This window comes from Haliaeetus albicilla, chromosome 26, assembly GCF_947461875.1.
Source record: "Haliaeetus albicilla chromosome 26, bHalAlb1.1, whole genome shotgun sequence".
Classification (NCBI taxonomy): Eukaryota; Metazoa; Chordata; class Aves; order Accipitriformes; family Accipitridae; genus Haliaeetus; species Haliaeetus albicilla.
The window spans coordinates 6,777,997-6,805,409 of record NC_091508.1 but is presented as its reverse complement, the minus strand read 5'-3'; the positions used below and the strand labels follow the sequence as shown (position 1 = coordinate 6,805,409).

General features: G+C 48.2%; 2 protein-coding genes across 7 annotated transcripts in view; one reads left to right on the top strand and one right to left on the bottom strand.

Moving 5' to 3' along the window:
- The first annotated feature begins 769 nt into the window (after nucleotides 1-769).
- DENND2D (DENN domain containing 2D) lies at nucleotides 770-13,718 on the top strand. The gene is made up of 12 exons (XM_069771688.1): nucleotides 770-961; nucleotides 4,514-4,698; nucleotides 5,223-5,335; nucleotides 5,450-5,519; nucleotides 6,632-6,709; nucleotides 6,804-6,944; nucleotides 8,815-8,963; nucleotides 9,125-9,302; nucleotides 9,813-9,854; nucleotides 10,239-10,329; nucleotides 10,777-11,016; nucleotides 12,221-13,718. Exons 1-12 carry the CDS (start codon nucleotides 907-909, stop codon nucleotides 12,280-12,282), a joined length of 1,404 nt encoding a protein of 467 aa, XP_069627789.1. The 5' UTR covers nucleotides 770-906; the 3' UTR covers nucleotides 12,283-13,718.
- A 4,483-nt stretch (nucleotides 13,719-18,201) lies between these two features.
- Nucleotides 18,202-27,413, bottom strand: part of CEPT1 (choline/ethanolamine phosphotransferase 1) — a 71,539-nt gene continuing 62,327 nt past the window's right edge. For 5 of the 6 annotated variants that reach the window (XM_069771693.1, XM_069771692.1, XM_069771690.1 and 2 more), the window contains exons 5-9: nucleotides 27,216-27,300; nucleotides 22,299-22,430; nucleotides 21,262-21,420; nucleotides 19,888-20,013; nucleotides 18,202-19,135 (exon numbers count right to left, since the gene is read on the bottom strand). In XM_069771693.1, the coding sequence (XP_069627794.1) occupies nucleotides 19,016-19,135; nucleotides 19,888-20,013; nucleotides 21,262-21,420; nucleotides 22,299-22,430; nucleotides 27,216-27,300 (622 nt within the window). In that variant the 3' untranslated portion in view covers nucleotides 18,202-19,015. The remainder of the gene's footprint in view (nucleotides 19,136-19,887; nucleotides 20,014-21,261; nucleotides 21,421-22,298; nucleotides 22,431-27,215; nucleotides 27,301-27,413) is intronic. The other variant, XM_069771694.1, reaches the window with a different exon arrangement.

Below are 27,413 nucleotides of genomic sequence, written 5' to 3'. Positions count from 1 at the left end.
CACCCCCAGCCCCGCAGCGGCTGCGCTGGGCACCGTCCCTGGCACCAGTGGGCTCCCGGGGAGAAAAGGGCTTGGAGGAGGCAGGGAGGCCGGAGCGGGGCTCAGGCAGGGGTACTGGAAGTTCAGGGCTGGGTGCTTTGTCCCCCGTGGGGTAGGGCAAGGCCACCCCTTATCCCCGAGGTCCCTGCCCCATTTCCCACCCCGTGCCCAGTCGTGCCCCATCCCCCTACCCAGGCTGTGCCCAGCTCCCCACCGGGGTGCCCAGCGCCGTGTGCGGGGGTGCTCAGCTCCCCCCGTGCCCGGTGCTCCCGCGACCCCCATATCCAGGTCCCTCCCGGGACCTCCGTGCCCAGTGCTCCCGGATCCCCCGCGTCCAGCTCCTCCCGGCATCCTCGTACCCAGGGGTGCTCCCGGCTCCCCCATTCCCGGTGTCCCCGGGACCGCCGTGCCCGGGTGCTGTCGGTGCCCGGTGCTCCCGGTGTCCCCGTGCTCGGTACTCCCGGCTCTTCTGCAACCAGGTGCTCCCGGCTCACCCTTTCCCCATGCTCCCGGGACCCCCATGCTCCCAGGACTCCATGGCCGGTTCTCCCGGTTCCCGGTGCCCGGCGCTCCCGGCCCGCCCCCCGTGCCCAGGTGCCCCCGCTCCCGGGGCGGGCTCCCCGTGTCCCGGCCGGTGCCAGGTGCCCGGCCCCCCCCCCGCTCCTCCTCTCTCTCCTCTCCTCTCCTCTCCTCTCCTCTCCTCTCCTCTCCTCTCCTCTCCTCTCCTCTCCGCCCCGTCCCGTCCCGTCCCTCCTCCCCCGGGAAAGCGAAAGCGTAGCGGGCGGAAGCCGAGCTCTCCCCGCCGGGCCGCACCGCACCGGGGCCGCACCGGGGCCGCACCGGGGCCGCTCCGCGCCGGGAGCCACCATGGCCTCTATCGGCAACTTCTTCCGACGGAGCCTGCGGCGCTCCGGCCGCAGAGGTGAGAGTCGGGAGGGGACGCCGGGGAGCACAGCCCCGCGCCGGGTTCCGGGAGGTGCCGGTGTCGGTGTCGGTGCTGGGACTGGTACCGGTGCCTCGGGGCCGCGGCTGCGGGAGCCGACGACTGCCGGCGGAGCGGGGACTTTCCCGGAAAGCGCAGCGCGGCCACGCCGGGTGGGACCGACGGTACGGGCACCGGCACCGGCTCCGTCCCCTCCAGCCCTGCCCGTACGCGCTCACCCTGCGGAGCCCAGCTCGGGCCGTCTGCCCCCGGGTCTTACCGCATCTCCGGGGGCTTGCTCCATCCGCAGGGGCTCAGCCCAGCCCCGGGAGTGCAGTCTATCTCCCAGGAGCACACCCCAGCCCCTGGGGGTTCAGCCCGTCCCGGGAGCTGCACCCCAACCCCTGGGAGCCAACTCCGTCCCAAAGGAGTCTACGCCATCCCCTGGGGGTTTACCCCACCCCCAGGCTCCCCATTACCACATCCCCCAAAGCTTTCCCAGCCATTTGCTCACCGAGCACAGTGATGCCGGAGCGTGGCATCGAGGGCATCCGTGGGGGCACAGTGCCCCTGAGGCGGGTCAGTGTTGCGGAGCCTTTAGAGGACGGTGCTGAAATCGGTCCTTTGGGATTTGTGAGCTTTTCTGAGATAGAGGATGGATTGTCGGGGTTTTCTGGCCTGCCATACCTCAAGGCACAATAGAGCAGGTTGGGGCAACCTGTGGATTTGGGGGGCTCACTGCAAGCCCCCCCTCCCCTTCAGGTCTGTTTTGTGGTGGCTGGCTCTTGCTCTGGGTGCGATATATGTCTTTCCAAGCTCAGCAGAAAAGGTTTGATAAAGCAAAAGCCATTTCCTCTTTGCTGGGGCAGGTGGGTGGCTGCATGGCACAGGAAGCAGAGCTCCACCACAAACTGTTGTGCCAGGCCAGGAGATTTCGACACACTGCAGCCCGGGAGTTTTCTGGGAGGAAAGAAACAGGTCGTGCCACATCTCAACATGGGTCTGAGCACAGCCCTTGGCTGTGATAAGAAAACCCCGCTCTGGTTGGGGAAGCTGGTTGTGCAGCAAAATGTCTTTTTCTTTTAATGCCGGCAGCCCCGGTGCCATTTCCGTGCACTGTAGCAGCCTTTGCCCTCTCTGTGCCCAGTGGAGGGAGGGGTGAAAATCCACAGCACTGGCAGCCGCTTTCCATCCAGGAGCTGCAGGAGCCCCCTTACCCCAGCCACCTGGCTCATGCCCCTCCTCACAGGGGATACTCCCACTGCTGGAGGGGCTGCAGGGTAGTCCCCAAGTCTTCCCCGCTTGGGCTACAGAAGAGTCATTGGCCAAAGCTCTTGTGACAGTGGCTTACATCCTCAGGACACATGAGGAACTGCACATGCTGCTGGTTTTGGGGAGCACTGGGACCTCTGATGCCACATTAAACCTGCCCAATGCTGCACAATGGTGCAAGGCCCCGTATGTACCCAGAGCTCGTCTTCCAGCTCAGGGATGGGGTATTATCGTCCCAGAGGGATTTAGACTCTGCCAGCAAGGGCTTTGCAACCAGACAGTGCAGGGGAGCATTGCTGGGTGACACTGCACTTTTGGCAGGGCTCGCTGCGCTGGGTCTCTCTTTGGGCAGGCGCGTGGGTCCGTCTGCAAGAGGCAGACCCGCAGCCCAGCATGACCAGCCTCCCCAGAGCGGTGGGTTTTACTTGGCTGCCTGAAAACGCCATGGACATGATGCAAATCCAGCCCTTGCTTGAGAGTGCATCTTGTATTCTCTGAAATGCAGGATGGGACTGGATAGGCAGGATTTAACTGGACTTTCACCTTACCCTGGCAATCTGCGATGGGAAAACAACCAACGCCGGCATCCAGCAAGGATGGGGGATGCCAGCAGCCCTCCCCACTGCACAACCTGGTTCCCTGGGGTCCCCCCAGCAACAACGTCCTACCCCAGCCCCATAGGTGAGATTGGACCACTGAAGCCATTGCTGGAGCATCCCAAGGAGGAGCAGGAGAAGCAAAGCACATCTTGTTGACCTTTTTTCCCTGGCCCAGAGCACCTTGTTAGGCTGTCACATGGGTGATCCCCACTGAGGACAAATCAGAGGTGTCTGCAGGCCGGTCTCATCCTCAGGATGCTCCTGGGCCTCCTCTTGCTGCGAAGGGAGCTCTTTGGGTTGAATTTCACCTTACCAAGAGGAAGGACTTTGCATGCAAAGGTGGAGCAGCCTCAGGGTGCACACGGGGGTGTCTTCACACATCTCCCCACCCTGAGCTGGGAAAGGTGGTTTTGTCCCTGGGAAGGGACATCCCATGATGGGACTGTGAGTGTCACCTCCTCAGATGAGCTATTGGCTCCCAATGACCTGGAGCGAAGGCTGCAAAGGTGTTTCCAGACTAAAGAAGGCGGCTACAGAGCCAGAGTGATACACGTGGTGGGGTGTCCACCAGCATTGCTTTCGGAGGAGGATGTCACGCACAGGGGAGAGCGACAATGGGAGCAGCCAGCCACAGCCATGCCTTGCCCTGCCAAGGTGCAGCACAACCAAAAGAGCCCAGGGCCAAACTCTGGGATGCAGGAACAAATTGCAAGAGTCAGTTAGTTCATCCAGCCAACACATTTGTTTCCCTGCCTGTTATTCCTAGGAACAGCTCAAGCATTTCTGTTCTAGCTCCCTGCCGTAATCAGAGCCAAGACCAAGCCCGGGACAGTTTCGGTGCCAGGAACCAGGGATTTAGAGACTCGCAAGCGGCTGCTGGGAGAGGGAAATGCTATGGCATGGCCTGGCTGCAGCCTCCCGCCGGCACTTAACTCCTCCCTTTCCCAGCCCTCAGATCTCACTGCCTCACCATGATCATCCCAGGGCCCTTGGAGATGTTGGCGTGGGCTCTTTTCACTCTTAATTCTAGTTTTTCGGGTTGTGACAGCTGACACTCCCCAGCTGTCCTCCCCAACCGGCCGAACAAGAAATGGGATGTAATCTCAAGGAATTGCTTTGGTTTGGGAACTGTGGTTTAGGGAAAACCCTCGAGTACCTCATTTGCAATCAGCAGTTCCCAGGACTGAGGACATCTGGCAGGGAGAGGTTAGGATTCATCTTGTTGGAGCCTTTGGAGGTGCTCTAACAAGATCTGTGCTGTGTGTTTGCTGGTTTTTTTCCCTAAGGGAATAAAATTGACTGCTATAAAAGCATTCCCACACCTTCTTGCTGATGCTTTCTGCAGAGACCGTGTGCTCTCTGCCATCCCACGTGCCGGCTTCACCTGGGGTGTTCCTCTGCCCACCCTGGGATGGGGCAAAGCAGGGTCTGGGTGTCTGACAGCACTTTGATTTTCTCCAAAAGCCTCATAAAAGCCATTTCTCTTTCCTTTCTGTGTCCTGTGCCTGCATGTCCCCAGCTGTTCACTGTCAGGGACCAAACCACCCTTTGCACCAGGTCCCAATTCCTTCCAGCCACTTTGACTGGTTCATGGGTAGCTCTGCATCTCCTCTCCTGTCATCAGGATACCTCCTGGCTTTTCATTTCACTCTGCTCTGTTTTTGGGGTTTTTTTGCTACAGAAGGAAAAGAGGAGGCCTCTGCTGCAGAAAACAACCCCTCACGGGTGCCGCAGGGGAAGCTGGGAGAGCGGAGCTCTGTCCTCTATTCTGCTGGACAGTTTTTCTTTGAGTACCTGGTGGTGGTGTCACTGAAGAAGAGGTCAGATGGACGTTATGAACCCAAGATAACCTACCAGTTCCCGAAGGTATTTAGTCCCCTGTTTCCTGGAAGTTGAGTTTTCCAAATTTAGAGGAAAAGGGGATGCTGCTCCTTCCCTGTCACTGGAGCCAGGGGAGGAGAACAGAAAAATACCCCATGCCCTTGAGTCACAGACTCAAACCCCAGGGCTTTGCCTTCGTGGGTTGGGGTTGCTGGGATCGTCTGTCCCTCCCTGCAGTCCAAGCCCAGGGCCACAAACCCCAGGGGTGCTCCCTGGTTTCCTGTCCCAAAAGGGGAGACCATGGCAGTGAAATTACACCTTGGGGAAATGGCACAGGAGGAGAGCCCCTGTTTGCAGAGGCGCTCTTGGGTGCCTCTGCTTTGCCCCGCTATCCCTGGAGTAAAAGAGTCAAAAATGGGATTTTTAGGAGATGCTTGTCCAGGGATGTGTGGGCGCCCTCTGCTTCGGTCTGAGCTGGGTGTTGCTTTGTGACCTACCCCACCCCACCCCACCCCCTGGGGCTATGGTCACCCTCCATCACCCTGACTCTTGTCATGGCTTTGTTCCAGCGTGAGAACTTGCTGAAGGGCCAGAAGGAGGAGGAGGAACGTCTCTTGCAAGCCATCCCCCTCTTCTGCTTCCCAGATGGCAACAACTGGGCCCCTGTCACTGAGTTCACCAGGTACCTGCCCCGCTGCGGGGTCTCAGCCATGGTTTCCCACCCCATGCCATCACACCCCTGAGGGCTGTGGGCTGGAAGAGCTGTCCTGTTCCCATGTGTTGTCTCTCCTTGCAGCGAAACCTTTTCTTTCGTCCTGACCAATGTGGACGGCAGCAGGAAGATCGGCTACTGCAGGCGGCTGCTGGTGAGCATCCCACTGCCCGTACGCCCATCGCTGGGTTGGCGGTAGCCATGTCACCTCATCCCCATGGTGGGGGTGCCATGCCCAAAGTACAGCTCTTGGGGACGTGCCTTAGAAAGCCATTTGTCTTGGCAAGATGATGAAAAGCAGCAAGGGCATGCCCAAAGGGATTTCTTTAGAGCTTTCTTCTGCTGGGGCATCAGTTGGATGCTGGATGGAGGCAAGCAGTGTTTGCTGTAGACCAGGGCTGGCCTGAAATGCAACCAGGAGATGTAAGGGTTGGGAGGTGCCGTTCCCTGTATCAGTGGTCACTGCCTCCCCACCAATCTCCTTTCCCTTGGTCGCAGAGGTCAGAATGGCTGCAAATCCCACTCGGGATCAGGATGGTGATGCGCGTGCACCCATCCAGGTGCCAAGGAGCCAGGTGCCCTCAGCCCCATCCCCAAAAATTGCTTCTGAGCAGTGGCTGCCTTTCTCGGCTCATGGATTTGGCCAGCTTGGGGGCTGCGAGGAGCAATGGAGGTCGTCTTTGGCTGCTGATTTACGCACAGCCTGCTTAAATGGGGACATAAAGCCATGGAGCCATACGCCAAGGCTTGGTGACTTGCTGGATGCCACCACCATTTCATTCCCTGGCAAACCTGCCCACTTCTGCATCCAGGGCTGAGCTCTGGCTGTTTGAACTGCATGTCTGGAGGGCTGAAAGTGCAGAGAGCAAAAAGACCCAGGATAATCCAGTTGGAAAGGGAAAAACAGCCTGGATGCTCATCCCACTGGTCCCTGTTTCAGTAGGAGGCAGGATTAGCCCCGAGGGTGTTGGGGCAGGAGGTCTCAGAGGACACATGTCTGGGGCGAGGAAAGTTTGGGAATATGCCAAAAGGTTTTGCACCAAAACAATAAACAACTTTGGCATCTGAATTGCCTTCTCCTGGTCCTGGGCACCCTCTGCTTTTACAGCATCAACTGGGCCTGAGCCCCAGCTCTGAAAATCCAGTGGGTGATTTGGCATCTTGGGGTGGGGGAGTGAGTGGGGCCAGGGAGGATCTCTGAGGAGGGTGTGGAGCTGGTGCAGCGGGGCTGGGAGATGCTCAAAGCCTTTTCCTATCCTCTTCCAGCCATCTGGCCGTGGTGTCCGCCTCCCTGAGGTCTTCTGCATCATCAGCTGCCTGGGCTGCTTTGGGCTCTTCTCCAAGGTAGGGATGTGGTGGCTCCGTCTGGCACGGTAGTGGCCCAGGCAGCCACTCCGTTACCTGCCAGGGTTTCACAGCTCACTTTTTTGTCCCCCAGATCTTGGACGAGGTGGAGAAGAGACGCCAGATCTCCATGGCGGTGATTTACCCCTTCATGCAGGGCCTTCGGGAATCACCCTTCCCAGCTCCAGGGAAAACCGTCACCATTAAAAGCTTCATCCCTGAGTCAGGCACAGAGGTTGGTGGGGGTCTCGAGGGCTCAGCGGCACCTCCTGGACTGCTCCAGCATGGAGAGCCCAGGCCACCTCTGGGAGCATCTTCCACACCTGCAGCACCCATGGGTGCTTGCTGGAGCAGTGGGTGGTGGGTCAGGCTGCCAGGGGCCTCGTGCCCTGGGGAAATGGGTGCCATCTCCCTCCTGGTGCAGGAGGAGAGCAGCAAGCAGTGAGGATGAGGATGGAGCTAATCCACAGGCAATGCTGCCCCATCTTTGCATCCCTGCAAAGCAGCATCTTTGCAACTCCATCAGCCTCATGCTGGACCTGCAGCACAAAACCTTCCCGGACACCATTTCTTAACATGTTGGTGCTTGCACAGCCTTTACGTCAGAGCGGTGTGTCATGCAGAGGGCCGTGGAGCGGGGCTGGCTGCACCCCACTTGTGAGCTGGTGTTCACACCTCCAGGTGCAGCACGCAGGGCTGTTGGGGTGTGTGGTGGTGCCAGGGCTGTCACGGGGTGTCACAGGCTGCAGCTTCCCCTCCGCACCACAGTGCTCGGCTCTCAGCCTTGACACCCGCCCCAGTTTAGCGTCACAGGCAGGAAGCTGCTGCGGCGCAGGCATGCAGCAAATTTGGCCTTTACCTGTGGAAAGGAGATCTGATACTGGCATGGTGCCCACAGGGCTCATCTCGCCCACATACGGCCCAGGCTTGCACAGGCAGAGCCTTTTCTTTTGATTTTTCTTTCTCTTGTGTCAAAGCTGGGGTGGTAAAAGGGGGAGGATGTGCCCTGGCACCTGGCAAAATAACCAGAGAGCTGAGCATCCCAGGGATGCATTCTGCCAGCGTGGGTCTGAGGACAAGATCCCTCCTCTCTAGTGCAATTGAACAGCTGGCTATCAAATTACAAGAGATTTCTTCATCCAGGAAGGCTTGTGCCTTGGCTTTGCAGGTTGCTCAATGCTCTGGCTGTAGGCCAGGCTGCAGGGAGCGTGGCTGGGGGTGACTGGGGAAGGAGGATATACAAGGACATTCTTCGAAAGAGCTGCGCTTTGGGGCTCCAGGCAGGGGCTGGAGCAAGTTGAGGAGATCAGTGAGAAAACAGGGAAAGGCGTGAAAATAAATTCTGAGTACTGCATGGGTTGGGAGCTGGGGATCGTGCAGGATTTGTGCTGAAAAGGGGCTGTGGAGCCCAGCCAAGCCCTATGCTGCTGGCTGAGAAGATGCTGCTTTGCTGGAAAGGCAGCTTGGCACATGGAGGAGGGGGATTTCCCCCTGCCCTGTAAAGCTGGGGAGAGGGGCCAGGACTGTGTCATGAGCTGCACGGTCCTGTTAACCCTTCAGCAGTCACCGTCTCGGGGCTGCCTGCAGCAGGGCAGAGGTATCGACCAGGTTTGGGAGACGCTTGTCTGGGGCAAAGCCAGCAGAATAGACAGACCCCCTGCAAATATCCATTAGATAATTCACTTTTGGGCCATGCTAGCTAGGATGAGGTGAGCTGGCCCTCCCAGAGAGGCTTTTGAGGAAGTTTTTGTGGTTTTTATAGCAAAAGTCACACCCTCATCCCTCCTCCCTTTCCTGGGCAACAGGAAAGCCTTTCCTTGTGAGTGCTAGAGAAAAGAGGCATTTTGGTTAAAAATTCAGTGCCCCAGTAAATAAACCCCACAGTGCACAAATCACCACTGGCTTCCCCTGCATCCTCAGCACTGCACAGCCCACATCTCCAGGCAGGACAAGATGAAGTTTGTCCCTTACAGAGGGACGTGATGCAGATGCTGCAAACTCTGGGTTGTTAATTGCTCCCAAATCACCCTCTTGGGGGGCCAGGGTGATGGTGGGGAGAAGCACTGCACCTCCTAAGCCAGGCTTTGGTGGCTCTCCCTTGGCAGCTCATTGAGCTCACGCGGCCTGTGGACGCCCACCTGGAGCACGTGGAGTTTCAGGCTCTGCTCCAGCGGCTCAGCCCCCACCTCATCCTGCACATCTTTGCCTCTGCCGTGTTGGAGCGACGGCTCATTTTCCTGGCAGAGGAGCTGAGGTGAGTCCTGATCTGTTTATTTAAAAAAACAAACAAAAAACCACATAAAAACCTCTTGAAGGAGTGCAGGATGCAGCTGAGCTCAGGGTGGGACGCTCTCTCTGAGCAGTGAAGTTCCCTTTCCTCATGCAATGCCACCATGATGGCTCCTTGTCCTGCAGCGTCCTGTCGCAGTGCATCCATGCGGTGGCTGCTCTCCTCTACCCCTTCACCTGGGCTCACACCTACATCCCCGTGGTCCCCGAGTGCCTGCTCGACACCGTCTGCTGCCCCACACCCTTCATGGTCGGCATCCAGATGCGGCACCTGGAGCGGGTCCTGGACCAGCCGATGGAGGAGGTATTTTATCTGGGTGGGGGAAAATATCTGGACGGAGCCTTTGGTTAGTCTGTGACCCTGGGTTTGGGCTGGCTCTGGGACTGGAGGCTCTGGTTGTGCCCTTTTCCCATCCAGGGAGGCTGGGGATTGGGGCTTCTTGCATGTGCCCTCCTGTTGGCACCTGGGGCAACAGCTCCACGTGCTCCTGGGTGCTTCTGGCCACCCCAGGACCTGCACCCCTGACCCTGGGGGCTCAGGGAGCTGCTGTTGGCCAGGCTGGCTGTTGGCATCATCCCAACCTTGCAGAAGTGGAGAAAAGCTGTGTGGGGACAAGCCACTCAGCCTGCAGCAAACATGGTCCCTGGGGGGATGCCCTGGTCCCCCTGCCCAGGTGCCCCCAGCCCACAGGGACTGATCCCTCTCCCACCACCCTCGTGGGCTGCAGACACACCGGCCTGATCCCAAAATGGGTGGGAGGAAGCCCACATGCCTTAGTAGGGCTAAACCTGGGTGCTATCTGCTCTCTTTCAGGCTCTGATAGTGGATCTCTGTGAAGGGAAGATCCTCCGGGCGGTAGGTCCCCCCATGCAGGGCATGGGGCTGGGGGTGGGCTTGCCTGGCCTGGGTAGCCCCAGGAAGGGCACCTTTCTCCCTCAGTGCCACATACCTGGCAGCTTTCACATTTGGGGGGCAGAGATATCTCAGTGTCACCCATCCAGGGGGAATGTCCCATGAAAGGATGTCTCCAGCCACTGCATCCATCTTGTGGTGAGCCAGAGCAGCAGTGGCTGTGCGTTTGGCATCCCACTCCCAGCATCACTGCAGCACTCTGCAATGATAATTAATTAATGAACTCTGCAGAAATCCCAACTGATGGGCTGCACTAAGTGCTGCCCGCTGCCATCTGAGCCAGATTCCCACTGGTGCCAGGTGCTTCACGGCCCCTTTGCCTTCCAGGTCGGTGATGAGGAGGAGATCTTGCCCATCAAGCTGCAGAACGAGATGCTGACATCTCTGAACAGGCACAACAACAACAACAACATACATAGTAAGGATGTCTCTTTATATATGGTAAAACACGCACAAGCTGCCCTCTGCAGATGGCCAGAGTCCTTAGCAAAATTATTTTCCTAAAGGGACCTGGCCTGAGATGTTTCTGCTCCAATTTGCAACAAAATGCAGCCACGGGAGGGAAATCCCTTGGCCTTTACCCTCTCCTGCGAAACATGAGAGCAGGAGCAACTACTTCTCCTGAAAAAAATCAGCTTTTGCCAATATTTGGCCCACAAAGACGCCACCACTCTGGAAAGCCAAAACAGCCAATGCTCTGTCAGCAAAATTAGTCTGATCTTTGTTTACTGTCAGAGGGAGGTTTTAAGAAATAAATTTCTTGGAATGCAAACACAGACTGTGAACGGGCTAAGTTAAAATAAGACCATCCTTTCCATGTTCAGAGGTCCAAACCCCACCTCTCATGCTCTGTGTCCTCTTCCAGCATCCGAGCAGGTGAACACAGTCGTCTCCGAAGCCTTCGTGCAATTCTTCGTCCGAATGGTTGGCCACTACGCCTCACACATCAAGTGGAGTAAAAACGGCTCGGGCATCTTCCAGGAGCGAGCATTCTGCAAAGCCATCACCTCCAAGACCAACCGCAAGTTTGTGAAGAAGTTTGTGAAGACGAACATGTTTTCCCTATTTATTGAGGAGGCAGAAAAGAGCAGGATCCCACAGGAAGGTAAACAGCCCTGTGTCTCCTTCCCTCTCTGGTCACATGAGTTTTGCAAAGTCCTGGGCTATTTGGTTAAGGGAAAGAGATGCCCCATGCCCGGAGAGGAATGCAGCTCTAGGCTGAGGATGCTCAGGGCAGCGAGTAGCACCCATTTGCTCTCAACAGCTGCATTTCTCTGTCCCTGTCAAACAATCAAAAAAAATCCCTGGGCTCATTTCAGATCTTGTCGCTTGACTGGGGATGGGGCAGGCTTACTGAGAGCCCAGTGTTTTTAGGCAAACATGCCAGTAGCTGCGCAAATATTTGGCTTGGACACAGGCAGCAGCTGGGAGCCTGGCTGTGCTGCCTGTGAGCCCTGACTCATCTCTGCCACCGGCCCCGGCACAGACCCGTGGTGGCTGGGTTGGTCCTTTCCCCTTCCAGGGGATTTACAGGGCACTGGGCAGAGCTGAGCCTCCTCCTAGCCCATGATGAGGACAAACAGGCGTGATGAAGGTTGAGGAGACCACCCAAAACATCTATCAGTGGCCAGAGACATCCTGGCCTAGGGCATGCCCCCCCCAAGGTCTTGCTGCCCTCAGAGAGAGTGCAAGAGGGTGCAGTCCTTGCACTCTATCAGCGACTGCCGCATTGGAGCAGACATTCCCTCGGACGCACCACATGGCAGCCAGCAGCACATGGTGCCCGTGGTGGGTCCCTCTCCGGCTGGTCTGCAGCCTGTCTGGGGGACTCAGGGCCTGGCTCTGCCTCGGTTCCTGCTTTCTCCGCCCTTTTAGGTCAGACTTTATAGGGCAGACAGGGGACCTCGGTCTGCCTGGTACTGGCAGAGAGGGATGGCACAATCCCAGCTTTCTCATTATATTCCCAGTCTATGTCACCTTTTTGGCTATTCGCATTCCTAGGGTCTCCTGCTTTCTCTCTTCCTTGCTGGTTGGAAAGGAAACACAAAAACTGAACAGGAGTGAGTGTGTGGGTTAAAAACTTACACTAGCCCAGCATAATAAAGCCCATTTCAGGTAGGTGAGAGGGATTGGTGGAATTGCAACAACCTCAATTTCACCTGGGTCCTCACCTGGGTGCAGTTGTCCACAACCCGGCATGGTTTGGCTCCCAGGGTGCATATGCACTCCCCAGGACTCGGGCTGTGCAGCTCTGTATCCTCCCCAGCCTGAACGCCTGCATTTCACTAACAATCTTTTCTCATCCACAGCATATTTCCAGCAGAAAATAACAGAGTACCACGAACAGAAGAAGCACCGAAGGGACTCCTGAAGTCCAGCCTGGGAACACAGGAGCAGGGCTGAGATGGAGCAGGTCCCTGCCAGCACCACCACACTGCACAGACTTGATGCGTGCCCCGTCCAAGGGCAGAGCATGCTGGACTCTTCTGGATCTGTCCGCCAGTTCCTACCCATCTGTGACTCATGAGATGCGTGGGCAGCACCAAACACCAGTTTCTACCCTTTCTTTTTCCCTCAGGGCATCATTGCACTGGAAAACTCTTTTGCACAGAGCTAGCAAGCAGGCTGTGATTTCTTTTCCGATCTTGCTAGCAACAGGGACAAACTGTGGCTCACAGTGTCTGGCTCTGCACAGAGTCTTTGGCCCCATTAGGATCTCATGCAGTGAGGGAGGGAAGTCAGGGAGCTGGCTGCAGGACAACAAAGGTGGTAGAGTAATTGTTAGAGAAAAAAAAAAGGACAAGTAGGAAATAGTGTTATTTCTAATTAAAACAAACCTAGGTTTTGCAAATAAGTAACATCCTATTGAATAAGTTTCAGAGGTTTCTATTATTAATAACTGTTTCACTTTATTTTCTGTTAAGATATGCTCATTGTTATATACCGGCAGGAACAGTTGCAGTGGATTTTAGCGGTTTCCTCTATAGCAGCTGTCTGCTTCGTTGGTACCACTTAGAGCCCAGTTTAGCTCTTTAAAGAAACAAAAATATTCTTTTCCAACAGGTTATTTATTTGTGCTGTAAGCAAACTGTGAAGGCCACAGGGCTGTATTTTGTAGTGGAGGGAAACAGCTGATCAACAGCTTTGGGTAGGGAGGAAGTATGTGTTAAATCCAGTAGTAAAACATGTCGACATCGTCCTTGTTTCTGGTTTTGATGCCAACTTCTTTAAAAACCTTGCAGTTCATTGAAGCACTGTCTCTGAAATGTGATGTCTGCAGCAGATTTAAAGGTAAATTATGGTTCTCCCCCTTTCCTAATGCACTCATCCAGGGAATAAATATTGCAGCAGGGGAAGCTGGTTCTGGCTGCAGATCTGCCTGGTTCCTTCCCAGACAAACCAGGGCCAGATACTTCACGGGGTCAAAGGCAGAACTTTATCCTCCCCTCTGGGATGTTACAGCCAAGCTGCCGTATCACTCAGTACCCACTAGACAAGTGCACACCTGTAGATGTTATCAAAAATACAGTTTAATACAACTTTTGCAGTGGTATTGAATGCCATGGTGAGAGATTTTACATAAACACTAAAAAATAAGCAGGCTGACTGCCAGACAGCTTTTGCTTTTGGAGCTGTTGAACATCTAACAAAAACAAGACAGATGTAAAAGGCATTTATTTTAGAAATAACTACTTGTACAGTCATGCACAAATGTAAGTGATAGAAACACAGTCGGACAGAGGGTACAAACTGAAGAGCAATGAAACTCTCTAGCCCCACTGAAATAAAATTGTTGATTTTTGTTCAGCCCCCATGTCTGTTTGGAAGGGAGGACAAGAATTATTTGTTAGAGAAAAAGGAGATTTGTGGCACTGTGGGTATCCTCTGGCTCCACAAGTTCCCGCTCATGGGTAGAGAGAGAGTTACAGGTTTAACTACGGGAAATTAAAGGTTAGTGGTCTTTTTCTGTGGTTTTTTCATTTTAAAAAGTTCACCTGCCAGCAGAAAATTGTGTGTGTGGAAAATCAAGAGCACCTATCAAGAATTGTCCCTTTTGAAAAGGCCACTTTCCTCCCCCTTCTCCTGCTTGTTCATTACCATTTTGAGAAGATGCTGACCTTTTTTGGTCGTTGCTTTGGCAGTAGCTCTTTAGAAAGGAAGAATTAGAAATCACATAAGGGACTGGATTGTGCAGCTGCTTAATTCCTGCCAGAGAAAAATGTAATAGAAGGTTATTCCTTAGCTGCTGAAAACAGATACACAAAAAATTATCCTTAAATTTAAAAAGTTGTTCAAATGTAGCCCGTGCTGTAGATGTCAGCAAGGGTTAACTACAGCGAGTTAGAAGGGTTGGTGCTACCTTGCCTGACTGCAGAACAGAGAATAGGTTGAAATACAATGTTAAGTTACTTAAAGCACTTTTCCTTTTAGTATTGTTATGGAAAAAGGGACCTAGATCCATTCCCAGACAAGCATCCTTTGGGAAGCACATCAATTCTTAGCTCAGCTTCTCAGCTGGCTACAGGAAGACAAAAAGACAGAGTAACAGGAACAACCAGGCGCTTTTCTAGCACTAACTTCTCTCCCCACCATCCAGCAGCAGCTTCAGAGCTACAGGTGGTGGCTGAAGATGCTGGAAAGAAAGAAAACAAGCCCAGGGGCATCATTTACCCCAGGACTCCCAAATCTCCCCCCACCCTCCTCTCACATCTTTTCCCTTTCAGTATGCTGTTACTCTTCCCAACAGCTCTGTCCTCATTTCCTAAGCCTGTGTGACTGATGTCATTCCTGATAGCAAGTTTTAAGGGTTTCTTGAGTTGGGTTGGCCTGAACATTGAAAAGCAGCTTGATATTATCATGCTTGCTTAATCACCTGACTGGTACAATCTAGCAAAAGCTTTAATGCCCTGAAGGTGGACAGACTGCATGTTGCAAGTGTGCATGTCCCTATGATCAATCAAGATCAGTGAAGAAAGAAGACACCGTACTGAAAGGGCAGATGCTGAATAAAATACCCTATTCCTTTGAACTCAGTCTGCCTCTCTTAAACCACCTGCTTGTAGGTGGACACACTGTGTTTGCTGCTAGAGACACTGGAGTAACTCAGCTGCTGTTTGCTAGGAGCATGGACAAATCCAGCTGGGCTCAGGTCACATTGCAGCACGTCAGTAAAACTCACAGCATATTTCTAAATCCTTCTTCCTGCTCAAGATCTGTCTAACACTTGAGCTAAGTCTACAACAGTAAATAACAGTGCAAAGAAATGTTTCCCTGAACTGGAAAGTGCTCATTTATTCTGCTAAATTATTAATGTAGTTCCCAGCATAGTATTAGCCAACTCACACTCATACAAACAACTCCCAGGCATGGTTCAGGAGTCAGCTCAGGAATCACTCCTGATTTGCAGTTCAATTCCTGCTATGCAGCTGCCCTGCTTGGAAGATAAATTTTATGTTGTGGCATGTGTCACCCTCTGCCAGCTGGCCCCAGTGCCAGCAAACAGTCCTGGGCATATTTAACCTACCAGAGTCAATGCAGTCATTATTGCCAAGTACTTTCAGATTGCTCCAGTACAATAATAGACACAGTTCCTACTTCAGATCACTTCCCACCTGGCTCTAACCTCTGAAAAATGCTGCAGTCTTCACCTCCTGCTTTCGGGAAATGATTAAACTTCTAAGCAACTCCACTCCAAACTCAAAGATGGGGCATAGAAGCACTGAATATACCTGGTGCATGCAGGGTAGGAAGGAAAGAAGAGAAAATACTAGTATGAAACAAAACTGACACTCAAATGAAAGAGAAACAGGCCCTGATGTATCTTGGCCTGTCTCTTTCCTATGTTAAAATCCTTGCCAAAGCAAGGGAACTCCTTTATCAGTTCATAGAAGAGGCAGCAACACTCCAACACGATGTGGAAATTTTCAGTTTGCCTTTACAGTTTTAGGGGAAAACTTGCTTAACAGAGAACAGGTTGTATTGTTTTGAAGGGAGTATACTCAGACGCAGGTGTTCCAGGAAGCTCAACAGACTGCTGTTGCAAGAGCTCTTCCTTCTAAGCGTCTTCTGAATGTAACAGAAAGTGAAAAAGCATGTCACAAGATTGGGCTGAGCCTACAAAAATTCTGTTCCCCTTCTCAAGTCCTTGAGCAGCCTTAGCTCTACAAGCATATCTAAGATAACCTACGATCACAAGACAGTGCTGTAACGTACAGGTGCCATAGTAAAGTTCATGTATTCCATTATTTATTACAGGCATTTATACAATACCTACATCCATAGCAACACTTTATATGGCTTGGATTACAAGCAGTAACTATTCCCTGGTAACACTGAAACTTTATCAGGATAGAAATGGGAATTTTTTCCTGGCTGGCTAAACGTGGAGGGCATTCAAACTTCCAGGTAGTAAAAAGCTGAGGAAAAGATGCCCTATTGCATTTCCTGAACATCAACAGGCTTTAGCTTAGACATGTTTCTTAAATGGAAGTTTGGTCCTAGACAATCCTTTAAAGACTCCAGTTCTTCACTAGTCTCAACTATCAGTGACAAATTATATGGAGCAGCTTAAATCCTCGAAAACTGAGAGCATGATTCTCCTTGTCTGCATCTCTAGAAAACCACTCACACTCCAGGGAGGGACTTTCCAAGCAACTAAGTTTTGCACCCACTTCATGCTGATGAAAAGAAACACATGGTTTGTGAAAGGGGAGACAGGCCCTCAGCACCTTAAAATCCTTCCAGTCTTTTGCCTTGCAGACTTTGTCTTGCTCACCACTTGAAGGGCGGCAGCAGAGGCTAGACTACCTAGATCAAACCTTCACCCAGCTGAATACAGATAAAACTAAATAAACTAGTTATCTAAATTCCAGATGTATCTAAAACTGTGATACTGAAGAGACAGCTGCCACCTTACACACTGAAGATGCTCCCAGTATCAAGACACTGGGACCATAACATTTCCAGGACACTGAACTGTGCCCCATGTACATGGGTCAGGATGTGGGAACCACTCTCCCTCAGACTTCAGCCTGGCAGGGACCCTTCGGGAACCCCCAGGGCAAAGTCCCCCAAAGAGCCCTCAGCTGCACTTGCCATAAAATAGCTGCTCACAAGCACGCAAATGCCTGGAACTTCAAGGGTGAAGTGGGGAAGCCTACATAAATTTCTCCTCGTTCCTAAGACATTCCTCCTTTCCCCAGTGCCCCAATCCTGAGGCATGACCTCTAACTCACTCATTGAAATGGTATCACCCCACAGGAAGGAACCAAAACTCTTTCAACTAGAGAAGACACAAGACAGAGCACGTCCACGTGCTAAATGTTCGGCTAGAGAAATGAGCATCTCAGTTCCACTTCCTGCAACATCTCAGAGGCCAGGCCCTGTTCTTTCCTCACAGAGACAAACACTTCAACAACTAAACTGCAGCCATGCTCCTCCTGTGTTCTCTCTCTAGCCCAAGCAGTCCTGTGTCTCTGCAAGGACACAACACAGGAAGGCTGACCTCTCTGTCCATGATAGCCTGACACCGGGTACTGTTCCAGGCAGGTGGAGGAAGGGGTTTAAAGGCACTCCAGTCACTGAAGGAACTGGATTTTCTCTCTGCTTCTGAGCACATTTTCCAATCACTAGAGTATCACAGGAAATACATGTCACCACTTCCTGCAGCCAAGTGGGGTTTTCATTTATTGTTGTTGGGATCTTTTTGTTTGTTTAAGTGAGCTGTGCTTAATTCCTTCAAAGAAGAGACACATGCAGTTGTCTTCAGGTACTGCTGTAGCTCTGGGTTCCCAGTAGACAGAGGCATTTTCTTACCATCTTGAGTGAGATGCTTCAAGGTCAGAGGGCTAGGATTTCAGCCACAAAGTTCCTAGCATTCCCCACCATCTCCCAAGCAGCTCCCTGATAGCCATGGCAGATCCTGCTCTGGAGACACTCCCTTTGCTCTGTACAGCAAGCCTAGGCACTTTTTTCAGGGTCTGAAGTTCCCCTCAATGCCAGGGCCTGTGGCACACATTGCAGCACTTCACTACTGTGTGATTAAACCCTCCATTAAATCTAACTTAGCCTCCCTGATGCAGTTCACCACATTTAAAATGGTATTAAAACAACAGCAACAAAAAAAACCAAACCCCACCCCAAACTTACTGCACTATGTAGCAGCGAAAGCTCTTGGAGATCCTGGAATCACAACACTATACACATAAAAGCATAGAAAACTGCTTTCTAAATAGCAGGCAGGATTGTAGCCTAAGTAGGACAGAGCAACACACACATCTGAAGACAACTGTTGCTCTCAGAATTCTTATTTATTAAGAGCAGAAAGGAAATTTTGCTTAAGTTTTATACATAAAAAAGTAAACAGTAAAATTTTCTTTTTATAGTCTTTCCACTGAAGAAAATTGAGAAATAAGTTGTCTTTTTAGATAATGTTTATTTAAAAAAATAAAATTAATTGACAAAGATACCACACTATTTTGCATGCTGGTCATCCCTTCCGCTTGCAGAACCCTGTTCAACGCATTATTCTTTAGCAAGAAACCACTTTATCAGCAATGCATAAGCAAAAGAACCACATCAGTCTGGACTAAAACCTTGACAGCTCCTTCAGCTACACAAGCTAGTGCGATATCTCTGTTTTTACCAGCTCAGGTCTTTAGTAAATAAATTTCAAGTGGACACTAAACAAGTATTTCACTAAGAGATGATGAAATATTAAAATTAAAAGCAAGTCGTATTGCAGCTGTAATTATACTACATTAGAAACTTCAGTTGTTGGGGATCCATTCACCATATATAGATTATTTTGTAATCAAGGTAATTACAAAGACAGAGCATTACTCCCTGCATGCTTTCCCAGGCTTTGAACCAACGGAGTTGACTACATGTAGAGTTGACTAGGGTGTACTTGGAATTCACTCTCTCAGGCAGGAGACTAGTTAAGGAGTGTTACTGATAACAAAGAATAAAAGTTATACAACATTGATTATTATAAATTATGTTGTTCTTATCTGCTTTTTGCCTTAGTCTCCTATGTATCTTCACATCTGTTCATGTAGAAAACCAACTCTTTCTTATTTCTCCTTATGGTGACTTCCCATTTACTAATGGTGATTAGAATGCGTGGAGGATGACTTGATTCGGAATACGTAGATGTGCAGATGGGCAGCAATTTGATTGCACACACTGACACAGTATCGAAGCAAATCAAAGAGAGAAAAGATCTGCCACAGGAAAAAAAATACACACATTTAGATCTATGTTTTCATAGAGTATAACGCCACCTGCATACTTCAGAATAAAAGCACTGGGTCTTTTCACTTACTAAATCTCCAACTCTGTAGGAATAATCACTCAGTGAAGAAAGAGCTTCTAGGCATGCTGGGCTTTTCTCCAGCTTTGTAAGAATACAGACTCTTAATTCTAGAGTCAGAGAGGGGAAACCAGTTACAGTAGCTATACAGATACTGTGAAATTCCCCATTAACTCTGAATAGTGATAACGATACATAAAATACCAATTTTATTAAAAGGTTAACACTGCATTTTGGTAGATAACACTTGAGTGCTTGATAAGCACATACGAGTTTAACTTAGAATATTTTTTCCTAATGGGTGCTGCTAGTAATGACAGACATTACATACTTCCAAGAGCTTAAGGCACAGCCGTACTACACTTGCACTGTGCGTAATGTATTCTCTTGCTAACAAGACATCAACACAAATCTTCATAATATTCTATTCTAAGCTTTGAATGTTTGTGACATTGCTTTAAAACTGTTTAAATCATGCACCAAGCAAACCATGTTAACCTCTGTTTGCATGAGCTCTGTTGAAAATCAACTCAGTAAAGTAGGTTCCCAGTCCCATTACCCTTTAGGTGAGTCAGCTAGGCTCAACCAATGCAAACAGTATTTGTGAAAGAGCACACAAATGCTTGCAATGATTACCAACAAGCAAAGCAAGCTCATACTTACCAGGGCAATCCAGAGTACAATATATTCATCAATAAAGCTGTTAAAATACTGGTCCAGAAACAATAGTGCTGGGCCTATGAATGCTGTGTCGTGCAGGTGCATTTCACTTTTGGTCATGTGTGCAACCTATATTAAAAAACAGGAAGTTTAAGAAATAAACCTACGCTAGCCAACATAGAGTGATTTCAGAATACACAAAGCCAAAAAAGTGCAGTTCAACCCACATTACTGCAAGATAAATCAAGTACTTAAGTAGCAGCAGCTATACTGTTTTAACCATGAGAGACTACAGTTATACAAGATGTAAGGTTTGCAGAGAAGTATCTTTCATTAGAACAAAGAATGTAGCTACAGGGAAAAAAACCTAACACATTTTCCAGCCCACAAACTCTTCCTCCTGCCAGAAACAAAACAGTAAAATGGAAGTAGACTGGTAAATTTTAAGGTTTAGTTGAGCCTGGAAACAAAAGTCACAGCTGCTAGATCTTCAAAAATCAGAGACACTTGGTGTTCCTCTCACTCCACCTATTTGTTCCCATCCCATAAGGATCACCACCTCTCTCTGGTTACAATTTGATGATCATGTCTTTTCATGCCCAAGTGTGACCTTCCCACCCTCCCCCACATGCACAGTGGCTGTCCTACACCACATCCTCACTTTTATCAGCACAACTGTTGATATGACTGTGTAGTAAACTGGTCTTGGTAAGAAATAAACTTTTCTTCCACTGCAAGTTATGTCCAACACTGATCCAGTTCATGTGACAACACAACATATGCCTGCAGAACTGAGATGGTGGGGGGCAGCAGTTGTTTAATCCCTCATTCACTCTGTTCAACAGGGGCTCCTCTCCTGATAGCATTGCCATCTGTTCCCCAGTACAAGCCTGTTAATAATTTTAACCACTACTTCTCTCCAATTGTTTAAGTTAAACCCTGAGCAACAGTTCCAAACCTCAGCAGCTCTGTCACATTCTCTGCTTCTCCCAAACTTTCCTCCCCTCTGCACCTGCATCTGAGGGGGGTTTCAGCCACCTCTGTTCCAGCCCAGCTCATCACACATGTGCATAAACACACTGCAAAAGTGTGAATAAACAGCTGGGAAAGGGGGAGAAACAGAACTCAAGCAACTGTAAGCTGTACTGGCACTGACTCTGTAACCATGGCATTAGCTTGAGGTTCACCACTCCTCTTTCAAACAGAAGAACGGCTCCACTGTACCTCCAAGCAACTGAAAATAAGTAAAGCACGAGTATCACTTCAGTACACAAACAGGTGCAAGATAAGTCAATGGAATAACCAGAAAACTTTAAAATCTACAAGAAGTTTTTCTTACTGCAATAATAAGAAACTCCAAGGGTCTGGTGCACTTACCACTAATTTATTTGTTATCTTAGCAGATACAAAACCAAAAGTAAGTATATATAAGCAGGGATGCCTTTCAAAGAGCTGCACAGCAGATTTCTTGTAGATCATCGCAGCTAACGCAATCACTGACCCAATATGAAGAAAAGGTGAAAGGACACTTGTTCCCTACAGCAAGATAAAGTTAAAGCATTAGGTTAACAAAACATACATAGTACAAAGAAACCTCAATAAGCCAAACACTCACGCAGTATGCAATGGGTGGTTTCTAACTAAAAATCACATTAAAAACATGTCTTTCTGAACACTGGTACTAACAGGAACAAAATATGGTAAAACTTGAGTGAACATCAGCTGAGAATGTGGTTGAACCTTTCTTGTGCTGGGGGAGAAAATGAGGTTTTAGGCAGCAAGAAGTGCGCATTTCTGAACTTGTCACAGAGGCAGCAGCTAATACTGTTAGCAAGTGAAAGGAGACAGTATTTCTATTGCTTTTTCTGCGCCAGCTACAAAGCAACTAAAACAGCCTTCTAGGTAGCAAATAATCATTAGGCCAGCATAGAATTGCTTTTTGGAAAACTCCCAGGGCTCCAGAATCAATCATCATCTTCACTGAAACAGAAAGTACTTGTGCAGATACCTCCACTTGCACTTTTTCACTAGTAATATAAATAATACAGATCATCTAGAAGAATCCAAACCATTACCAATCTTCTTGACAAGTTTCCTTCTGAATAGATTTTTGCACTGGACTTTTCTATGAACTCTTTCACAGGTTGTGTATTTGTATAATCTGTTCTATATGATTAATTAAAAAACAAGCATCAAAGTACCATAAGCACTTTTAATCACTCAAAAATTTTAAAAATCTTGACTCATAAAGTTACTATTCTTATGCAGACAATATTAACTTGTTTTTCCCAAGCCAGCAAAGAACTGAAAGGAAAACATTTCACATGTAGGAGGTATTATGTTAAATAAAAACTAAAGGCATGGCTGAAAAGCCACTCAGTGCTGAAGAGTAACTAGCAGAACAAAGTACTTACTGCTATAGTGGATCCATTTTTGCCAACTCCACCTGTGAAGATCACACCAAAATAGTTTGTACAGGAGAATATGGTTCCTGCGACAGTACAGAGAGCCGGGAATATTTTCACCTGAATATTCAGTATTGGAATCTTAATGGAAGAGAGACAAGAAGTTAAAATATGCACAAGCAATCTGAAATTGGGATTAATACTTCTGGTGCACTCAAACACTCCACTTTCCAACACCATGTTTGCTTTTCTTTCTCTGCTATACAGAGATTCAAATTTCTACAAGGCACAGAGAAATATGTATTTTTCCAATAATTCTTCCATCAAGCTTCCCATAAAGCTGGACTTATCTTCAGTTACCTGAAAAGAGCCATCAAAAGCAGAGAAGTAGACAGAAACCAAGAACTTGCAAGCTAAATCAGCTATCACATGTAAGAGAAATGCATCAGTCATCTTTTCTGAAGCTGGCTGTAAAACTCACAGATGCAGCCCAATATCAAACTGGGCAAAGCAAGAGCCGTTGGCAAAAGCCCCTTAAGAAACTGGATCCTATCTTATGGGCAAGACAAGGGAAGCCAAGAGAGATCAGACAAGTCATCTTCGAGTCAGTAAGCCTAGGAGAGCAAGCAATGAGGTTGCTAAAGAAGTGAAAAATGAGTGCAAGCAGCTTTGAGAAAGGCATTTTTTAACAGTAGTGTTTCAAGCAGAACAGGAGAAACTAGAAGTGAAGAAAGTTCAAAATAAACCACAGGAGATATGGTATGGAAGCAAGTGTTTAGATGAACTACTCAAAACTTCCCAACTTATCTATACAACTACTAAAAATCCTCACAGGCTCTTAATTCAGGAACTGAAGTCATAACACTCAACTGAAAAACACACTTGGCCCCCCAACAGCAAGGAGTCCAACTACATACAGAAGGCCAAATGAGGTCAAGTTGTTTCTATTTTTCCTCAGTTATACTCTCAGTGTAGCTTTCAGCAGGTAAAGATCATTAGTTTTCTATCACATTCAATAACTTAATCTCTTGATCTTTTCAGGGCACAATTAAGAGTCAGAGCCAGCTTTAACTCTCCATGCCTTGCTCTTAGGCAGCCTACAGATGAGCACCCAGACCACCTCTCCAAATCACTGCCCCACAGGCTTCTGGCCAGCTGGCATAGTTTCATGACACTCAAACATATCTCTCCCTTGCTCAGGCTGCACTGTCAAGTCAGAAAACATTTTCTGAAAATAGTAAACAAAGAATAGTGATAAATAAAAGGCATACATTGCCACAGACTGGAGTGCTAACTGTAATCATTCATTAATATTACTAGGCACAGGACTTCTGAAAGTCTCTCCTCAGCCTTATAAAGGAAGGTACTTGTGCTGCCCTCTGCTTCAGTAACCATACTTGGTATTTAAAGAATGGGGTGAATTTGCTCTTCTACAGGAAGAGGAAAACAATGGCAAGCTTCATACAGGAGTCAAAACACATTAAGCTTGACATTTCCCAAAGACAAGGGGAGTTTGCTGGGAAAACACCCCATGAACTCCAAACTACTACCAACACATCCGAGAACAATTCCTGAGCATCCTTCTCAACCCAGAAGGATGAGACCACGCTGTTGTAACATCCAGTTTGGCTAGTTGTGCTTTATTAACACACACCTTTTTGCTGCCACTGTTAGCTGCATCAGTGATAGGTATTAGACTGCACTTATCTGGCATGGATATAATTAAGAAATAATTAATGGGAAACAAAGCCACATACAGAAATTTGGCAGAGGGAAGTCAAAGGAGAGGTATAAAAAGGCAGCACCTGCTAAATTGCTTTGCATACAAAATGGAGCAGCAAGGCCAAAAGTTGGAAGCAGCAAAGGCAAGCAAATGGCATGGAGAAAATGAAAAAAAAAAAAAAAAAATCTGAGTAAAGGGAGAGAGGGAGTTGTACTCAGAAATCTTCCTACAAAATGGCATTGCAGCCCCTGACTTTTTAAATAAGAGGGCACTGCAAGGGAAGCCACAAGACTTCCTTGCCTGGTATTCCATATATAACTACAGTCTACGCAATTATTCTGACCTTCCTGGTAATTGCACGGGTTTCACCAGAAGTCAGATGCATGTAGAACTTCACAAGACTCTGTCAATAACGCAGAGAAGTATCACAAGCCAAATCTTTTGCAGGTAAATCATGTTCTCTGTTAAACCCTTTGAAGTTGCTTACAGGAGAAAGGCTACACTGCACAGAAAGCCTCTGAATGCAGATACATTCTGGCAAAGGGAGCATTCCAAATTTTGTTGGGGGAAAAAACATGCACAGTTCTGGAAAAAAAAAAACCATGCATGTTAATAAAAACAAGTGGCAGCAGGCAAAGAATGGATTAATGAGTGCTTGCCAGAGCCTAGGTTAAAGCAAGTCCAGAATCATTTGCCAGAAAATTTGTCAGGCCTCCAGACTAGATGCCATCAGACTTTTGTGCAGCATGAATTGGGATTTTAAAAAAATATATATGACTAGGACACAGTCAGGAAAAAAGCACAGCTAAGGGCTCAGGGAAGGAGCAGTGAAGTGTGTAAGAGACTACACGTCCATAAGCGGACAGGGGCACTCCCTCCAGAAACTCTTCTTGGCTTGCTCCTAGTCAGAAATACCACAACCAGCTGGGCAACTGGTATTATTGTGGGAGTCCTTCTCACAAGGCTGGATCCCAGCTGTAGTTGAGAGCTGTATGTATGTACGCTTCAGTCACATCTGCAAGAGGAATAACTCACAGCAGGCCAAAACTAAGCTTGCTTTATATTCATGAAGTGTTTATGCTTTTAAAGATTACATTGTGGAATAAAACTCAAGCAATTGCAGCACTTTTCTCACTTCAAACAGAAAAAACCCTCTATATAATCAATGCATCAAACAAGTTGCACCTAAGCTGGCTCACTTTACTCACATTTTCCAAATGAGGATCACAGCTGCAGTCATACTTACCATCCACCAGAAATTACCAAGCTCCAGGAGCCTTGCAGAACAGCATTTTAACACACTTTAAAGAGAATCTACACTGACAGAAAGAAGGAAGCCAGTCCAAGTATGCACCGTTTCATGGAAAAAAGAAAGCTAATGAAAGCAACAATTGACAAAATACACAATTCTACATTTAGCCTACTCAGATTGTTTTGCTTTTCACATGTTAGCATAAGAAAGTGGAATGTTTGAGTATTCAACCACATTTTATTCCGTTATTTTTTGCCCCAGATAGAAACAAATCAAAAATACCAAACCACCAATTTTGCTGTCACATAAAATGTTAAAGGATTGGGGAGGGGGGTGAGGTAAGGAGAGGTTGTATGATATATCTTGCTCTGTAAGTAGCAAATAACATTTATCTCTAAATAAACACAAAAAATCTCACAAGTTGAATGAAAAAGGAATATTCCTAATTGTCACAGGAAACCTGATGAAGTTTGCTCTCTGGAGAAATGCCTTCATTAATCCAACACCGGAATTCAAAATAGTTTCATATTTTGGGAGCTGACTTAGCCAAACACTGCTGCAACCCAGAACTTCTAATAGATTTTAAGGTTTTGCTGAAAAGGGTTACTTCACAGGTTATTTAAAAGGGTTAAGTTATTAATAACACAAGAGAACAATTTCTAAGCTCACATAAACATCACCTTGCCCTGAATCGTGCCAGAGGTCACTGTGACAGCATTTGCCCCCCTTTTTTAAAAAAAGAAAACAAACCAAGAACATGAATTGGAAATCCCTATTTGTAATGCGGAATAGCTGTGTAGGGAAGTTGGCCACACTAATCTCTCTGGAAAAGTTTGGCACCAATAAGCGGACTTATAACCTCATTTTTTTTTTGAATTAGTTCTGTCCACACTCATTCTCTTTAGATGGTATTTACTTTACAGTTTTTATAATTAATTGGGGGTGGGGGGGTGGGAGTGGAATTTTAAGCCTGAAAGCACATGTAGCAAAATAGGGGTAGCCAAGGTTAGCTCCTTTTCTAGATATTCTCTACAATGTTAGAGGGTTCATTTCTCTAGTTATATGAAGCATATTAGAAATTCATCAATTTGGGGTGACATGTTTCAGTAATTTTTGACCATCTCTTGGTTTTATTGCAAATCAAGATTTCTTTATCCACCTCAAGAATTGCATTTATCAAGTACACAAACAAGATCAATACTCAGGAAGGAAAACCTTCCAGGAAATCAATGCTTTAGATGTTATTTCCAGAATTTTTTTTTTTTATTTATGTATGCACGTACATGCTTTTCTCTGAACAATACCATTTTGATAGCCCAATGTGACTTCACTACTGCAAATATAAAGTCAGCTTATGACAGCCCATAAACTGCCAGCTGACATGGCCTGGTGAGCCTATATAACATCTGCAGGATCTATACGCAGCCAGCCTATGACAGTCAGCTTGCTTAATTAGGATGATCTTCATTTAAAAAAGAGTGATAATTTTTTTCTCCCCTCCATACAGATAAGAGTTTTCAGCCATATTCAGGCCAAATTATCTACTGGTGGTTACCAACTGCTCTCCAGAAGATTCCCCCATACCCTCAGTCCAATTTAGTACTCCTCCATTGCTGATCTAGCTCATTGCATGAAATTAATTCAAGTTTTGGCCAGCACTCTCAAAAGGAAGCTGGACTTCACTGAAGATACATTTAAGTTTGTGCAACATTTGATAACTTTCTACCTGCAAACACAAGATACGAAACAATAGCTTGTTTTAATAACTCTGGTAAAACCAGAATGCACAGTTATTTCCATGTGACCTATACTCAGGAATATATATTTCCATTTATGAGGAAAAGCGAGACCTTCTCCTCACAAATTAAACTGTGCTACTATATGCTGGTAGTTCTTCCAGGTGTCCAAGAGATTATTAGAAAGGATAAAATAAAAACATGAACAAAATTACCAGAGATTGCCAAAAAGGTGGTCCTCCAATCACTGCCAGTAAATGCATGATTATTATGAAGATTTGTACTTCAGTCACATCAATTCTGATTAGGTACAAAAAGCCAAGAAAAGCAAAATTATTCAAAGCAATTTCAAGTCAGTTATTTGCAAGCTCAGCAGCTCTCCTCTATCATGCACAGTATAAAAACTCCAAAAT

Excerpts from the sequence above, each read along its gene's own strand:
- DENND2D (XM_069771688.1), top strand. The coding sequence starts at position 907 with ATGGCCTCTATCGGCAACTTCTTCCGACGGAGCCTGCGGCGCTCCGGC. Across the intron at positions 8,964-9,124 it reads TTCCTGGCAGAGGAGCTGAG|CGTCCTGTCGCAGTGCATCC; the intron begins GTGAGTCCTGAT and ends CTTGTCCTGCAG. Across the intron at positions 10,330-10,776 it reads CAACAACAACAACATACATA|CATCCGAGCAGGTGAACACA; the intron begins GTAAGGATGTCT and ends GTCCTCTTCCAG.